Genomic DNA, 18,850 nt, shown 5'->3' with positions numbered 1-18,850 from the left:
GGTTGCTTCCCAACTTGCCACCCTAGAATCCATATCTAATTCATCCATGAGGTTGCTGTCACACGCAACCGAAGGAGCAGCTAGAGCTGCGGGTGCAGGCGTAGTCATGAGACTTCACACCTAGATGCGCATCTGTGACCTCGCGGACTCCTTCACATCTTCCTTTCTAAATGTCCCTATTGAGCCTTCAGCTCTGTTTGGTGTGAAGGTCAAGGATACACTAGCCAGGTGTGAGCAAGATGGGAAAACCTTGTCTGATATTGACCTACGCTTTTCCAAACCTCAGCCTTCATTCTCCAGGAATCAGAGGAGTGGAAAGATGTGGCAGAAGAAGTCTCAAGGTCCTTTCCGAGACACACATAGTGAGGACTCCTCCAGAGGCAGAGGGGGTTCCAATAATGGAAGACGTCCCTTTCAGGGCAGAGGGGGTCCCTGGATCCAGGGCTCCAGAGATTCCTTCTCAGGTAGACCATATCAGTGCTCCTGAGGCACTGCCCAATTGCTTTCCTCAGGAAGCAGTCGGGGCACGTTTCTTGCTGCAGCAAGATGCCTGACTATCCATTACGAATGATCAGTGGGTGCAGAGTATCATTACCAGAGGCTACCATATTCCACTAATATCCTATCCAAGACCTCCAAAATCCCTTCCCGATGTTCCACCCAGTCAAAGGGAGGAGGCAACTTCTGAGATGCGAAAGCTACTTCAAAAACAAGCCATCCAAAAGGTCCCCTCAGATCAGTGCGTATCAGGGTTCTACTCAAGATTCTTTTTGGTGGCAAAGACAACAGGGGACTGGAGGCCCATTCTAGATCTCAGTCATCTAAACAAATCAGTAGTTCAGACCAAGTTCCGCATGGTCATAATTCAGTCCATCCTCCCCTATCTGCACGAGGGTGTGTGGATGTGCTCGATAGATCTCCGGGATGCGTATTACCATATCAAGATGGACAAGCGCTCCAGGAGCCTCCTTTGCTTCCGGCTCGGAGCCAATCGCTATCAGTTCAGAGCCCTGCCTTTTGGTCTCTCGACTGCCCCCAGAGTGTTCACGAAATGTCTTGCAGTGGTAACAGCTCATCTGAGACTTCAGGGATTCCAGGTGTTTCCATATCTAGACGATTGGCTCCTCTCCGCCCCCACCAAGCGTCTTCCGGCCAGGGCCCTCTGCTACACTTTGGTTCTAGCGGAGTCATTAGGCATCACCATACACTGGCAGAAATCAAACATTCAACCATCACAACAACTGGAATTCATAGGGACAGTATTCAACACGCAGTCAAGCCTAATCTCTCTTCCTCTCCACAGGCTTCAGAGACTCAGGGCACAAGTTCAGGTGATACTCTGCCAAAGCAAGGTGTCTGCAAGGGAGATTCTTCAAGTCTTAAGCTCTATGACTGCAGCCATCCCCATAGTCCCCTTAGCCAGACTACACATGAGATTACTACAATGGCTCCTTCAGGCCCAGTGGATACCCAGTCTCCACCCCCTGAGCTCAAAGATTCTCATCACCAACTTTTGCAAACAAGATCTCCTCTGGTGGATGCATACAGATGAAAATCTTTGGTGTCGTTCCTTCCAGGTTCCACAGCCCAGTGGCATGGTGACCATGGATGCTTCCCTGATTGGGGGGGGGGGGGGGGGCACTTCCAGGGAAAGTCAGTCCAAGGCACGTGGTCTGATGTAGAGGTCAATTTGCATATCAATGTCCTGGAGTTAAGAGCTGTGCTGTTGGCATTGCAAGCTTTTCATCCGCTTCTTCCATTTGGAACAATTGCTGTCCAGTCGGACAACATGTCCATTGTCTGGTACATAAACAGGGAGGGACCAAATCTTACCCCCTTTGTCACGAAGCCATGAGAATCTGGCAGTGGGCGATAGCTTCCAACCGCATCCCAGGGAGCTCCAACGTGATTGAGGACAGACTGAGCAGATGCATTCTTCAGCCTCACGAGTGGTCTCTCAACCCAAGTGTGGCGACAGAAATTTTCAGTTGCTGGGGCCAGACATGCTGTGACCTTTTCACCTCCCTTTCAAATGCAAAATGCAGCAGCTACTTTGCTCCCTTTCCCCCTCTCGGGGTTTCACCGAGAGATGCTCTAGTCCATGATTGGCCCACGGGTCTCCTTTATGCGTACCCTCTGATTCCTCTGATCCCCCTTGTTCTGCGGAAGGCTATTTGTTTGAGAAGCAAATTGATCCTCATTGCTCTGTTTTGGCCTCATCAAGTGTGGTTCCCCTTCCTTCGACGTCATCTGTTACGACCTCCTTGGAACTTAGACACTCATCAGGACCTAATTTCTCGCCCACAAGGGCTGACTCCTCCGAATCTGTCCACTCTCAAACTGACAGCTTGGTTTCTCCACTTCCGTTTGTTGCCAGGCAAGAAACCCTTTCTTCCCTTTTCCGGGATGTTATTTTGGCTTCTCATAAACCATCCACCAGAAAACTTTACAAGGATAAATGGAAAAGGTACTCTATTTGGTCATGTAATCAGGAGCTTGACCTGTTCTCAGCCCCCATAGCCACTATTTTTCATTATTTGGCTGAGCTTTTCGACAAAGGTGCCTCGCCTCGGCTTCTACCATCTGAGTCCATCTAGCAGCTATTTCCAACTTCCATAACGGGTCTGAAGGAGTACCACATTTCTCCTCTCGTTTTTGCAAGACCTTCCTCTAGGGTATTTTTCACAGCAGGCCTCCCATCAGACAGCCGGTGGAGGCATGGAATTTGTCCTGGGTTCTGCAGGCTCTCTCTCTGCCCCCCTTTGATCCGGCTGCCACCTGTGATCTAAAATTCTTTTCTTGGCAATCCTTATTCCTGGTGGCTATAACTTCAGCAAGACGAATTTCAGAATTACAAGCATTATGTATCAAGAGGCCTTATCTAATCTTTCATAAAGACAGAGTATCACTTCGAATTAACCCATCCTTCCTCCCCAGAGTGGTTTCTGACTTTTCCATTAACCAATCCATTGAGCTCCCTGTGTTTTTCCCAAATTACTCTAACAAGGGAGAATACTGCCTACACTCACTGGATGTTCATAATCAATTACGCGTTTATCTGGACAGAACTAAATCATTCCGCATGTCAGACCAGCTGTACTTTTCCTTTGCGGGAGCTAGAATGGGAGATGCGGTATCAAAGGTTACTTTGTCTAAATGGCTCAGGAATTGCATTGCCTTCACATATTCACTTACGGAGGGATCTAAGCTGGGCCAAATCAAAGCTCACTCAACTAGGGCTATTGCAGCATCTGTTGCCATCCACTCTAGGGCCTCCATGGATGACATTTGTGCAGCCGCCATTTGGGCTAAGCCCCACACTTTTATCAAGCATTCCAAATTGCATCTGATCTCCAAGGGAAGAGCGGCCTTTGGCTCAATGGTTCTCAGGAATGTTCTTCCATAAGGGCCACCCAGATTCCCCAAGTAGCTTGGGATTCTGTCCCATCAGTGATGAATGGGAAGAAGATTAACAACTTCAGATAAAGAAGTTATGTCTTACCATAATGTTCCATCTGAGTTGTTGATCTTTTTCCAGTCATCACACCCTCCCACCGACCCCCTCCTAAGGTTCCTGACAGATGATCTGGGTCTTCGTGGTGTATTAGGGTTTCTGCGCAGAGATGGCCTCTGGCTTATTCTTTCTCTATATGCTGCATGCAAACTCGATCTGAGGTAACTGAGCAAAGAGCATTATGGCTAGCAGCTTAGCTTGAGAGTTTTTGGTGCACACAAGCTTGGCATAAGGCCGACTCGGTTCCGAGGGCTCAGAACCGAAGCCATCAGTGATGACTGGAAGAAGATCAACAACTCAGATGGAACGTTATGATAAGACATAACTTCTTTTTTTCCACCTTCTAAGGTAAGGTCTTGTAGGGCACCCCAGTTTTGTAAGAGGAACAAGATCCCAAGATGAATTAGGAGATCCCCCAATACCAATAGATTTTGCCTTCTGATTTTATGAAGAAAATTAGCAAATGAAGCAAGATACTATGACAAATAACTAGAGGGGGAAATGTAATACAGTGGAGTAAGGTCAAGCAGAAGTTTGGACTGTAGGTTAGTAATAACAGAATACAGGCACAAAGTAAGGGATAGAGGAATGCTAAGTGAAAGACCAGCTATGGTAGAGTTTAGAACAGAAGCAACTGTTAAAAAGAGATAATTAATAGGGCATATAAAATATTGCTTGATAACTATAATCAATCAGAAGGGGTTAGAAAAAATTGTGAAGAGAAACTGGAAAGGCAGTTTGCCAAGGTACAATGGTAAGACATCTTTATGTTTTCGAATTATGCAACAAAGTTTTTATACCCTGGAGGTCGGATGGGAATGAGAGAGGTAATTGGAGCATGAGTCTGCGTATGTAATGAGTTGGTAGATTTAAAAAAAATCCCTGCAGAATATTTTTCAGGAATGTTGGAAGAGTAAGTTGTAACTAAGGAATGATTCTTTTGAGCAGGGATATGGGCTGTGACTTGTCCACGCATAGTAAGGCCTTACTAGGTTTAATACAACTGGCTGCCAAAAAAGCAATTGCTAGAAAATGAAAATCCAAGTCTAAAACAACTGTAACTGAAATATTTAATATTGTAAAGGAGATAAAAAGAACTGAAAGTGGGATTCTTAGAAAAGGGAAAGAGCAAATTAGATAGATGTAAATGGAATCTTTGGGAAAATATATGCAAAATAGTTAACAAGTGGGTTGTCCTGTCGTCAGGCAGCCCTGCAGTCGGCCGGATTGATGTCGCACTCCACCCGCGTCATCTCTGTTGGGTTTGGGTATAAAAGCATCAGCCGGCGCCGGCCATTCAGTCTTTTCTTGCCGCCGTGTAGTGAAGCAGAAGCTGTTTAAGTGCGGCCGGGGTGATCAGAGAGATTACTAGACTCTTTCTTGCCTCAGCCGATGTCGAAAAAAAAGTTAACAATTTTTTAACCTGAAACAAACAAATACCTCATAAAGATTTCTCTTACTGTCTAGCAGCCTGTTCGCCTGTGCCTCTTTCAACCCCGGAAACGCTCGGCGTCGGGTCGTCGAGCTTTGAACAGTTTTTTTTTTTTGCACTGATTTTTTATGCACTCCGCCCCCGATCCTCCCAATCTTCAAAGTACAGCTGAACCTATTTCTTACAACTGAGGCCCCTGCAACTCTTTGAATGAATCCTCAGAAATTTTACCCTACGGTGGTTGACTTATCAGACACCATCCCCTTGGATGTCTCTACACCCAGTGGTGCTGCTAGACTCAACGGCCAGCAGCCATGTCCATCCAGGCCCTTCCCAAAGCAAAGCAGCAAGACTACGGCTCCTTTCTCCATTTTTGAATTCGGATGCTGAAGGATGATGCTTTCAATGATGTTTGCCCGCCCAGATTCTCACCCCAGCCCCTGCCAAACCAGGACAGATTTACAGGGTTGCAGGATACTCATCACCACCTTTACAAGGCTCCCACTTTTGCAGACCCAGAAAACTATCCCAGGGTCCCAAGGCAGTAGCTGCCACCACAGCTAAAACCCTATTCCCTTTCCTGAAAGGGAAGCAAGGTCATTAGACATGATGGGTAAAAAGGTTCACACTCAGCTACTTCCTCTCAGCTACTTTAAACTGTCAGTTTCATTACATGATACAATGTGATCAGTTAACATTCTCAGCATTGCCCTTTGGCTTATCTACTGCTTCAGAGTATCTACAATGCATGCCTGGCATCATATCATTGTCCTTGCAGAAGACTACAGAATTTTCAACCACCTACATACCTGGACGAAAAGAACAAGCTACAAAAGACAGCAAGCTGACAACAGGGACAGATGGTCATTTACTTGCTACAAGGACTGGGATCATAAACAAGTCAAAAACACACATACAAAAAAACAGGCTGACATCCTTACAAATTGATAACACAGAATTACAATTGACACAACCAGATCACAGAAAACAAACACTACAGAAAAACACTTGGCACTTCCAAACTTGACAAGCACTAAAACTGAAAATTTCTGCAGGGCCTTGAAAAATTTCTGCCATGCATAATCTTGCATCATGCATCAGACGCAATCCAACCTACACCATACACTAAACATAAAGAATTTGGGAACCCAACACAGACACAGTCTAGAACAGACACAGTCCAGAAATTCCAATCTTAAAAATCCCATTCCTATAGGGCTCAGGCATGCAGGAGGTCCTCAGGCAGTCCCTTCCAGGCAGATGTCAACCAAGCCAGACCATCACAACACCAGCCCAGACCTAGGATTTCATTCAGGCCTGTCCTACTCCTCCATTAAGACATGCATCAGCAGCTATTCAGCAGAAGCTTTGATCCACCTGTTTTTTTTTTCTTTCCTTTGCTCAGGCAGTTCCTCAGTCAAACTAAGAATAAACCTAATCTTCCACCAAGATAGAGTGTCCATGAGGACTAATCCTACATTTATGCCCAAATGGATAGGAAATTGCATACGATACTGTTACTCCCTTCCATGGAAAACCATTCCACAGAACATAAGACCTCATTCTACAAGGGCAGCCACACACTACCACAGCTTTCTCTTGAGGGCAACCAAAAACACATTATTGAGGCGCTGCTTTGACCTCTGCATACAAGCATTAAGCATTATTTTTTGCCTCTATATACCCTCCTAATAGCTAGCTGTTGTGAGCTTTTATGGTGTATTGTTTGTATATATGTAATTTTAGCCTGCAAGAGGGCTACTGGCATCTGGGGCAAAACTTGTTATGACTGCAGATGCTATCCAGTTCGGACATCTACATTTATGGTAGGTACAAAACTGTACTTTTGGAAGAGTGTGTGAGGTTTAAGGGAAAAAATAAATTAAACAATTTATGTAGTGTCACAGTGAATGATGATTGTTAAAAAAGAAACGTATAGTATATCAAAATGTTGCAATGTTTTGCTTTCTTCTGTATTGCCATATGTGTACCTGTGCCACTATTAGCTGTGATTTAATAAAGATGTTTATTAAAACCTAAGTCTTTCAGAAGGATGACTTCACTGGTTCAACAGTCACAGTCTTAAAAACACGTAAGACTGGTTGTGGGAAGTCATGTTTCTGATTTTGCTCCAGCTTGGAAAGCCTTCACCATAGGCTGGTGGATTCTAGTGATATTCACTGTTGATTATATCTTTGCAGAGTTGAGTCCTTCCAGAGAAAAAGACTCTGCTCATGGTCTAGAAGCTCTTTGCAGAGCTGTTAAAAATGACCCAATTCTGCTGAAAGAGAACAGTGAACAAGCTCCTTAGAGAAAGGCAGATGGTTATACTTTTGCCTTTTCATTGTTTTTAAGGGGATGAGAATCTTGTGTTGGACCTGTGCAGCTTCACTAAATATGGCATGTATCAGAATGGGAATGCAGATATTTTCAAGCAGTGGATATTTTATTTTTTACCAAATTCTGATTGGTAAAGAACACAACCTTTGGGACCACATAAAGGAAGGTCCACTTGTAAAGCAGAATATATATCTATTATTTTGGAACTGCAGTCTCAAAGTAGACACTTCTTTCACAAATCTGATATTTACACTAATATGCTAAAGCAATATGTCTTGGTGCATTTATTCTTAGAATTACTGCTTTTATGAGGCTTTTTGCATTTGCTCATGTCAGCATTGCTATACTTCATTAGTGTGGCTTGAGTTGTAACCCTGCAGGAAGATGGTGAGTAGAGGCATGCACCTCATGTTTGCAATGCTGTGCATGGTAAAAGAACAGTAATCAGTTAAATGGTGCTTGCCAAACTTCTGTCCTGCTTTTCTTTCACATTTCTTCTTTCTTAGCAGTCCTTAGCTGTGATGACTTTAGTGGAACTGAGCCGAGAGAGAACCTCCCACCAGCTGGTTTCCTTTACTATAGTTGTAAAGGTATTTTTTATCATTTTTAAGTACTAGCAGTACTAAAAATATAGTAGAAAAGCAATGTGTAAAATGTATTTCATCTCTTATCACAATCCTTTGAAAATACAAATCATGTTAGCAACAGTACTGAGCTACCAACATTCTACATCCTTTTATAAAGTTATTCCTTTTGCTTCATTATCTCTCTGGGGATCCTGAGGTCACCTGTACTAAGGGTGACCTTTACTTCCATATCCTCTGCTGTTTTTTAAAGGTTGGTCCCACTACTGACATTGGGTGTGCTTTAGTGTGGTAGTATCTCTGTTCAAGCACCTGTTAAAAATTATTGGAATCAACATGCATTTAAGAAAATCCCTATATAATGCTGGACTGCTAGCATGATCGAAATGTTAAGGGAGTCACCAATAAGGTCCTGAACAACTGCTCTTGAGATGGACAGATTATTGGGAAGAGGATGAGGTTGGAAAAAATCACTGCATTGGATGGGTATTTTGTGGGAGTAGGTATAAGGTATTTGATGGCTTAAAGTACACTCCCACAACTAAAAAATGCCAGTAAGGATAGGTAATCTTCTTTGTTGAAGTGAAGAAACATATTGGTTGGTGTTTCAGAACTTCCATAAGTAGAATCAAAACATTTGTAGCACTTGGAACAGCAAGTTCAAGGTAGTGTCAGTTTATACTAGAAAATCATTAGTGGTATTTCTGTTAGTTTGAGGATTTTTTAGCAAATCATTTAGGTTTCTGGCATTGTACATGTCCACACAGTATAACAAAAAAGTAACAGTACCTGGCACAGGTACATAGCCAGTTGTTGACTAGGTATGAAATGTGTTTTCTTATATACAGTAGACACCACTGCTGCTTCAGCACTGGAGGATTTAGGGTGGAGTACTACTTTACATGGTCCTGTGATCTTAACCAGGGTGCAGGTAATTAGATGCATAGGCAGTAATTACAGGTGTACCCTGTGGTGTAAGATCAGTGACTACTTTGCTGTGGTTTTCTGATGTAACTGTATGCCAGTAGTGGGTGATCTTCTTTTGCTAAGCAGCCTTCAAATGTAGTGTTACAGGAATATGCAGTGAGGAGTCCAACATGTGGGGTGCAGCTGTCCTCCACTTCAGGCTCCCATGAACTTATTGCACTCCGTGGATTTCTTTTGTCATATTTTGTTGATTCTTACTAACAGTGTCAGGAATGCTTTTGTTTAATTTTTATGAAAGTGTAGGAGATGCTTAAAAAAGTGTTCTTTGCTGTCAGAATTTTAGAGAAGCAGAATGTAATGTATTGCTGTGCAGTGTACCTTTTATTTGTAAATATAAAATATGTGCCATATTGTTTTGGAAATATATGTATTTTTTTCTTACTAAATGTACATAAAACCGTCTGTTGTATTATTTGTTTAGATGATTGCTACGTTATTGATTTTAAAAGTTTTTTTTTCATTTAGGTTGATGAAATAATGATGACACTGAAGCAAGCTTTCACGGTAGCTGCAAATCTCCAAACTCCCAAAGTTCAAGTGCCAGTGTGTGAAAGCTGTCCCATGCAACGCATACATAAACTATGTGAACGAATAGAAGGTAATTAATCTTACAGAAGTGAAATATGCGATTTAAGCGAACTCAGCTTTCATAACTGGATCACTCCCTTTATACAGTCCGTGTTATAGCTGTAGTGCCTGTCAGGGATATGGGACCTGTACATGCATTTCTAGATGATTATTCAGGATTTACTCCAGAATACCCAGGTTTAGACCAAAGGATGAACCCCAAGGGATCAAATGCATTGACCAGGAGGAAGTAAACCTTGCTTAAGTCCAACCTTTGGCTGTTATTATGTCTTATAATACCAGGTAAAATGTTAATGCTTTATGTGGCTTTCATTTTGTGGTGTTTGAGTAGTGAGCATTCACAATCCCTTTGTTAACATTATTCAACTTCATGAAAAACAGTGTCAAGCAAAGAGCCGAATGGTCACAGGATTATTTACTATCTGATAATAGTTTTCTCATGTGCTCCACATTTAATTATGTGAAGCAGAATTAATTGATTTGATTAGATATATGCTATATGTTATATAATCTGGTGGCTGACTGTGTGATACAGGAGCTAGTTTGTGTAGGAGCATGTGTTGTGTGTGCTTGTCATGTAGAATGAAAATTGTAGACCTGAACAACAGTGTAAGCTGGTTAAGTGGCTTAATGTGTGACACCTCAATAATTCTTGTTATAATTAAGAAAAATAAACGACAGACATCATAGTTTATGTATTTTTTCTCAATATACAATGAAAAGCCATCAAAGAATGACTTTCTTGCTTTTTGTAAAACTTTATGTTGAGTGTCTGTTTAGTTGAGCGTGTCACTTTAAAGTGAAATTTATTGTTGTTTCATAGTATTGTTATGATTAGAAACTGTTTGCAATCTGTTTGCTTTTTTGTGTATACCGACATGCTGTGGCTGCTGCAGACTGAGAGTTACATGCAGTATTAGTGTCCTGAGTCAAACAGAATTTTGATGACTTTTTATGGCTGTCTTTCTCTTTGAAATTCCTGGCATGGTGTAAATGGCATTATATATCTATCTTGTGCAGATCTGAGAGTATAAAGTGTGGCAACTTTATTCAGAGAATTTAATTGCATTAGTAACGTAAGTATACTTTGTGATGTTCTTCATATTGATCACTGCTGCAGTAGCCTTAGCTATATGGGTTATATCCTGCAAGGATATAACTGCCGGCCAGCTTCCAAAGCTTTAGGGCACATTCCACATGCCCAAATCGTTAACTCAAGCTGAGCTAACTAAAAAAGTCAGGTTTGAGCACCAAGTCCTTCAGAGCTTTCCTGATGCTGAAGAATATGCTCCTCTGAGGCTTTCTTTGGGAAAAAAGCTTCCATTTTAAAATATTTATTATTTATTAACACTCTCCTGTTCAGGAAAGTTATTTTAAAGCTGTAGGTTTGTGTTTTAACAGACTGTCATAAGACAAGATTGCTTGGAAACCAGTTCTGGATCTTTCTTTCCGAAACCTGTTTCAAATAGTGCCCAAGTTCAAGATCTGTCACTTCACAACCTGTTACCTCTTCTTCCTTTTTCATGTTTCCTGGTAACACTAGATTAAAATGATGCTTATCATCACATCCCTATTTATCCGGACTTCATGCATTTCTTAAGGTTTTGTGTGTCTAGATCACATTATCAGTTCTCTGCCTTACACTTTGGACTACCCAGTGCACCAAGAGTGTTCACAAATGACAAGCTCCAGTTATAGCTCATTGCAGGTTACACAGTATCCATATTTTTCCATATTTAGACATGCTTATCTTTGAACAGTCTTTTTCAAAGTGTCAGGAATCTCTCACTTGGGTGAGAGATCTCTTACACAAGCTGGGTTTCCAAGAGAACATTCAAAAGTCTTTTTTGACTCTCTCACACACAATTGTATTCCTGGCATGTCAGCTAGACACCTCCGTTCAAAGAGCTTTTCTACCACAGGAAAAAAATATCTACATCTTGATCTATTTCTAAGGTTTTCCACTCAGAGTTTGGTCAGTGTGGGGGAATACCTTAGGCTAGGTCTCTTGGGATCTATGATTCTCATGATACCCATGGCAAGACTCCACATGGAAAGATACAATGGTATCTGAAATCTCTTTGGCCTGAGCATCAGAAGCCTTTGTCTTTTCATATCCCAGTGTTGGGGTTTGTCTGAAGAGAAGTCACTTGGTGGAGACAGCAAATATTCATAAATGAAGGCCTCCTCCTCTCTGTTCCAAAACAGTAAGCTATCAAAGCTGCCTTGGACTTTGCTTGTGGAGCCAAATGATCCATCTCTCCAGTTTCTTTAATAAACTTAAAAATGAGGGAGAAAGGATTCTCCATACTTTGGATGTCCACAGACAAGTCAGAAACTATCTTGGCGGAATTTAGTTCATTTCTTGTGAAAGTAGGAAGAAGAAAGGGCAACCTGTGTCAAAGCTAACTACTTCCAAATGGTCGTCTTATGCTTTTACCTTTTTTATACCCACCACAACAAAACTGTTCCAGACAGGGTCAAGGCCCACTGTACCATGTCCTTGGCTTCATCTGTGGCTTTTTGAAAAGGGTTGGAATCTAGAAGTATGTCATCCAATAACCTAAACTACTGAAAAAAATCATTCCACAAAATGGTAGAATGGGTAATAACAATATCAAGGTAATGGAACCCAATAAGGGTGGTGGATTGGTAAATTTGCATTATTCTAGCAAAATGTTTGACATTTTAAATGATGTAAACACATATAGTGTGGTTTCTAAGCGTGACATAAATGTCGCTTATGCCAATTTTTACATGTTAAGTCAGGTCAGTATTTCAGATCAAGCGTCTGAATTTGTGAATGTTAAAAAACTGTCATCCCGTCTATCTTCAGAATTCCAAAAATACACAGGAATGTTCATGATTCACCTTTGAGGCCGATAGTTGCAGCAGGTAGATCTAAAATGGAACCTTTGGCTGCATTTATTGATTTTCACTGTAAGCATTTATTGGAAAAGATGGTGCACATAGTGTGGGATTCTTGCTACAAGTACTTGGTGGTATTCCATTTAATGGTGATGTTTTATTTGCGATAGTTGATCTTGTTAATTTTTTTTTCTGTTATACCGTACAATGTTGTGTTCCAACATTTTTGTAATAGTTTGAAGGATGATTGGACTATGGCGAACATTGATATTTTAGTGATGCTTGAGTTTTTGGATTTGGTTTTGAACAACAATTTTTTTTTCGAAGGTGAATATTATCATCAGATGTCAGGTGTTGGGATGGGAAGAAAGTGTGCCCCTATATTTGTGAACTTGCTTCTAGCTGAGTGGGAAAATGAGTTTGTGCTTGGTCCACCATTTTTTGGAATGATTTTTCAGTATTTTGTGTTCTTAAATGACATCCTTATTCTGTGGGAGGAGGATGTAGCATCGTTTTTGGAATTTGTTGACTCTTTAGTCAGACAGCTAACTTTTTAAAGTTTACTTACACATTTGATATGGATAAAATCAGTCATCTTGATGTCACCCTTAGTAAGGATAAGGTGCAAATGAGATATTTATCCAACATTTTCCATAAGGAGACATGCTAAATCATTTTCCCTCTATCACAGTTGTCTTCCCCTTTTCCAAAAAATAAATTAAAGGGCAGATGGTACATCTCTCGAGATTAGTTTCTGACAGTCAAACATTTTTTTGGTGAGTTAGACAAAATTGATTGATACATTTAAAGAAAGATGTTATCTGGGCCGTCTATTATTGGAAATCAAGGATGAAATTTTCAGGGAGAAAGTAGTAACTATGTCCCTTTTCTTGGTAAGAATGAACTGAGAGTGCATAGAAATGTTGTTAATAAGGTGTTAGTTGGAAGCAGGGAGAAAGATAGGGATAAAAAAGGGGCTATGGTTGTACTATACAACAGGAATGCTTTATTGGTGGCCAACGTACTTAAAAAGATGTGGAATGTAATACTACCTGTTAAACTCAAGACTGTATTAGATGATTCCTCACTGGTTACATGCAGTAGAGATAAGAACATAAAAAATCATTTGGGTCAGTTTATGTAAAACTGTTGGGTCAAAAATTGGAAAATGTGGATGCTGTAAATATTGTACTTTTGTTGTTGATGGATCCTGTGTTGGTGTGGAAGGTTATAATAGGATCTTATGATGTCCTGGAAGTTGCAACTTTGACTCTACTAGGATAGTGTATTTAGCCACCTGTGCTTCTTGTCCAGCATTTTACATTGAGAAAACTAAAAGGAAATTTAAGGAGAAAAGTTATGAGCACCTGTATGATATTGAGAAGGGCAGACAGAGTAAAGCTCTTTATAGGCATTTATTGAAATGCCCCTGAATTTATAAGATTCATCTTTTTTGTTATTGACTGGGTTGTCAGTAATAAAAGAGGTGGGGACTTTGAGAATTTGCTGGAGCAAAAGGAACTGATGTGGCAGCTATTCTTAATGCTTATAATGAACTAGGTATTAATGATTCCCTTTAATTGGTTAGTATTCTTAAGGATAGGACTTTGAAATTCTGATTGTATTTAAAATATTGGTTTGAGACATCTTTACAATAATGTTAATAATAATGTTTATTTGCGTGGGTTGACAATGTATTTTATGTTTATATTATAATATATATATGTGTGTGTGTGTGTGTGTGTGTGTGTGTGTGTGTGTGTAAACAATTGTTTTTAAATACTTTTTAATTGTCTTCTGCAGGAGACGGGATTACATTTAATGTATTCTGTTGGCTTGATTAATTGTTTTGATAATTACTTGGTTTGATTGACTGCATTATATGACTGGTCAATATTGGCTATTTAAGTGCAAGGTTTGGTTGTTGTTGAAACTCTGATGAAGTCCCTGGTGTTATGTATTTTGGGATAAGAAAATTTAGTTTTGTATAATAAATTAATTACTCATGAGGTTTGGGCTTTGGTGCATTTTTTATTTTTTGTTGTTCATAACATTGTGCTTTCACGGTTCAGCTTCAATCTCTCTGTTGTAAAATCTCTGAAGGGCTTGGTGCTCAAAACTGTCTTTTTAGTCAGTTCACCTCAAGCTGAGTAGTAGTTTGGATGCGTGGAACATACCTTAAAGCTTTGGAAGCTGGCTGGCTGTTATATTTTTGCAGGATGTAACCTATATTGCTTAGGCTACCGCAGCAGTGATTATTGGAATATCTACTGTTAAGGTAAGTTTATTTACACAGCTGTACTTCGCCTGCATCTTTTCACATTCAGAATTTCAAGATTTTGTTTTATTACTCATGGAATGTTTATCCGAGCAGTAGTTGTCACGGGCTAAGTTGCTACCCTATAGGTTATGAAATAAAAAAAAAATTCTGATGTACCCTTATACATGTGTTGCCCTGCTACTCTGGAATACACATTGAACTCATCCTTAAGCTACCTTGAAATGAAGCTAGACTGTTTTGTGCATTGCTCATAGACAGAACCTCCTCCTTTCAAGCTTTTTTTCTGTTTTGTTTGTACTTAGAATGTTTATTTGCTTTTTTTGAAGATGTACAACATCAAGGGATACATGGAAAATATATTCTTACCCACCTGTTCATAACTGCTAATCACTTTGATACTTATACTGAACTCCTGACATTCTTTACAACCTAATCACATTAAGGTAGCATTACAAATGTGTTGCTTGAATCAGCATTTGCACTAGGTATTTATCTTATCTAATATTTAAGATTTTTTCAGACATATAGAGTATAGCAAAATCAGAAGACATAATGTCTGTCATAAGCAGGTGTTCCCAGCACAGATGTCTATATCTAATTTAAATTTGGATCTGACTTGGGAGTCCCTTCTTATATGTTGCTACCAACTTCTGACCTCTCGTTCATGTGGGCTGTAGTTATTTCCCCTGGTACTGCTCATGGAGGATGGTGTAGAGCAACAAGTTGACACTTTAACACTCTTGTTTGTCTGAATCTCACTGTAGCACGTGTCTCATACTGGCAATCCTTATCTTCATTTTGGTTGCTGTAGTGCAATCTCTAACTTCTTGCTTATCTAGTGGAAGGTGATCTGCTATTGGATGATTAGTTCTTTAGTTTCCAGTCCTCTGTCAGCTTAAATCCATTGTAAAATATAGGCTACTTATTTTAGAAGACACATCTAACATACTGTGCTTGAAAGTCACCATGTCAATGCCATTTATTAGCATAATTACTTAAGTGTTTATAGACGTTTGCAAGTGCTTGTCTTGATAAAAGTAATAGTATTATGTTCCTTGCTATTAAAAAAAAATGAGTCAGCCTACTTGCACAAAAGCAAGGCTTTGTGCCAGTGCCAACCCAGATTTAGGAGCAGTTCAGGTATATTGAAAGGGTGGTATGGGGGTATAAGATAAAGCAGCCACTAGAAAGTTTCTGTGTCCTGGAACTAAGATGTGAGACGTAACACAGTTGTGTAACCTCTTGCAGAGTCATTACAAATGGCAAACGACTGTAGGTTAAAGAGACTGTGACAGATGTCCAGTCTGAGATGTTCAGATGCAGCCTGCACAGTGACATAGCTACAGACAGTTTCTCTGGTTGGTGACTTTGACTAGCCATCTGCACTCTAATTGCACCCTATACCCTTCCACAGCTCACTATACGAGTCTCCACTCCCTGGCCCTTTTAAATAGGTTATACAAAAGGTTTAAACCCCCAGCAATGGAGGCTCACTCCATGAAGGGTCCTGCCTGGGATCATCCAGTAAAGAGCTACTGGGGTGTGCATAGAGTGAGGAGTGTAAGACCTGTATGCTGAAAGCCAGCAATGGTCAGGGATAGAATGGTGGAGTACATTAATAGAAAGCCACATTAAGTGTGACCTGTGATAGAGGCCACTGATCTTATGGATTACCACAAGTTGAAAGGATAGTGATGTCTCCAGTCTGTGATGTACATGTACATGCATGCTGCAATGACATCACAACACATAGCTTCATTGATTAGAGACTTTGTCTGGTTATTTGCAGTTTGAAGGTGTCTTGCACCTTTCTCCCTCTCCTTGTATGACCCTCACCATTCAGCCTTTATGAATGGGTTAGCCACAAGGCTTAGACCCTGACAAATTGGGAGGCCCACCCAGTGATGAGTCATTTGTGCAACTCCTCATTAAGGCGCTATTGGAGTACTCAAGGTGAGTCAGAGGGAACATGGTCAATAATGTATACGTCATTGCAGGTTAGGTGTGGAAAAGGGCGGGTCTCTAACAAAAAAAGAGAGAGATATGTTTGGGCTTGACTAAAAAGGTTATAAAAATGTAAGACTGCCTCCTGCAGATATGTTTTTTGCTGATTAACACATACCAAAAAATGAATGGAATACACTAGGGTTTCAAGAACTGGACACTTTTAGTGTCATCATTTTCTGGAAGTACAACCTGAAGTATTGTTTTTGCCATGGGGAGGGAGGAAACAAATGTTGGGGTAAGGCAAAGTGAGACATCTGCAAGAATAATTGGCTTTGTTTTACAGCAGTACCTCATTGGCTGTTTCACACAGAATTAGGCATGTCCTGAGTGATTGACATCCCTAGTGGCTGTGATGTAGTATGCAAATAATGCCTAATTGACATGCCATACAGATTAGCCTGTGACATCATGCATACATACATTGCTTGTTGATTGACATATAGATAAAACAGACCAAAAGAATCCTTAAAGTACCGGACTGCTAAGCAACAATTCCAGTGAACTAAAAATACATTCAAAAAATCAGAAAGTAAAACAATAAGTAAAAAATATATTACAACTTCTTCTAAGAAGTTAAAGAAAGCAAATGTTAGGAGAGCTGTAAAAGACACTAAGACCAAACAAAGTAAAAATGCCATCGACTTATGAAGGAAAAACCATAAGGAAATCTAGGCAACTGGAGAATATGGCAGTGTAAAAGTGTGTAGAAATTATTTTTACTGTTTTGTTTTTACTTTAAAGGTGCGCATTGGATTTTTGTTAGCTATCATGCCTTTGGGGAAGAAGCTGAGACCAGTTGTTAGGGAAACTGCCAGCAACCAAAGAGGATATGCTCTTTTCCCTTCTTTAGTTTTGCTACTTTTGTCCATTTGTGTTCCTGTAGATGTACTGATTTTATTCATAAAGTTAGACCTGGCAGTTGGGACATACTTTATTAAATAAATAAACTAAGTCATTCCTCTCAACTGTTGAGACATAAATTTTGGACAAAACCAAAGTTAACATGGGGGAGGGGAAAGAAAGACCTGAAGTCCGAAACTAAATATTTCCCCTACAAACTTAGAAAGTCAGTAGAATAACAGTTTGAATTGGGATGTATTTTCTGAATGATAAAAAGTTTGACACTTAATCTTTCAATACTTAGTCAATTCTGTCCACAGTGATGTGCCAGAAAACCACTAATTTCAGGAGGCATCTACCAAAATATGAGCCACAAAACTGGACATTCTGTAAAGTTGTGGACACTTAAAAAGTCTGAACTAAGCCTATATAAAGATACCATGTCATCACTAAATTTTATAGGGTCTAGTATGGGAATAACGTCCATTGTGAAAAATAAAGTGCTTCTGTTTCTGACCTTCTGCTTTGATTTTTAAGGCTTAGTACTACTATTTTTATTGTTATAGGGTTGAGTGGTACAACATCCCTGGTAACATTTTCAAAAAGGGAAACAATTACTGCATCCATTTACACTGATGCAAAAGAATAACTGCGTGACTGTATTACATACCCCTCAACTGTCTGGATTTTCAGAGAGTCTCCAGATTTTTGCCTCGTATTTCTGGTCTGTTCCTCATAAAATGTGTGGTTTTCTGGCAAATCACTGAGGAGATAAGTCAGTAAATAGTGACATACATTTGTGTTTCAGATTTCATGTCCTTCAAAAAATGCATGCTTACACAAATCCTGTTATTATAACAACTTGTTAACAAGTCCACACTATATGCTTTGCACATGCTCACAATCCCAAATGAATGTTCATCCGGACGAAAAAAAACATCAACATGTTTATTCATAAATTTACAAAAACGTCACCTGGTGCTCGGTGTTAGGTAGGGTTTGGGCAGGCCTTGCTACTACGCATCCAGTGGGGTACTGTTGTAAAACAAAACCAAACACTTGTAGCATAGATGAACATTTCTGAATTTCTGTACAGTATCACAAAAAGTATATTGCAAAAATGCAGTTATCTAGACAGGCTGCTATAAACTTGTGCACCTGGGTAATTTCCATTATATTTTCTGTGTGCATGTGTTATACTAGTGTTAATTATATGGAAATGGTTAACTGTGCTGGTTAGGCAACCAGGGAAGTGTATTTTGGTAAGTAGAAAAGTCTCATAGTCACTAGTAAATATGCACAGAGTTCATTCAGTGGTGGTACAAGAGCCAAATATTTCCCACCGTCTGTGAACTGTGAAGTCACTGAATAGTCACAAGCCTCTTTAAAGTAGAGTTCTGCTTGTAGAT

At 40.2% G+C, this 18,850-nt stretch overlaps 1 protein-coding gene across 1 annotated transcript in view; it reads left to right on the top strand.

Annotated features, from left to right (window-relative positions):
• The window catches only part of TBC1D1 (TBC1 domain family member 1), a 2,608,647-nt gene that overhangs the window by 744,017 nt on the left and 1,845,780 nt on the right, over positions 1-18,850 (top strand). Inside the window, exon 5 of the mRNA XM_044062143.1 lies at positions 9,323-9,455. Coding sequence (XP_043918078.1) covers positions 9,323-9,455 — 133 coding nt within the window. The remainder of the gene's footprint in view (positions 1-9,322; positions 9,456-18,850) is intronic.

This window comes from Protopterus annectens, chromosome 2.part1, assembly GCF_019279795.1.
Source record: "Protopterus annectens isolate FY-2018-M chromosome 2.part1, PAN1.0, whole genome shotgun sequence".
Lineage (NCBI taxonomy): Eukaryota > Metazoa > Chordata > Ceratodontiformes > Protopteridae > Protopterus > Protopterus annectens.
This window is presented reverse-complemented; position numbering and strand designations above follow the sequence as displayed.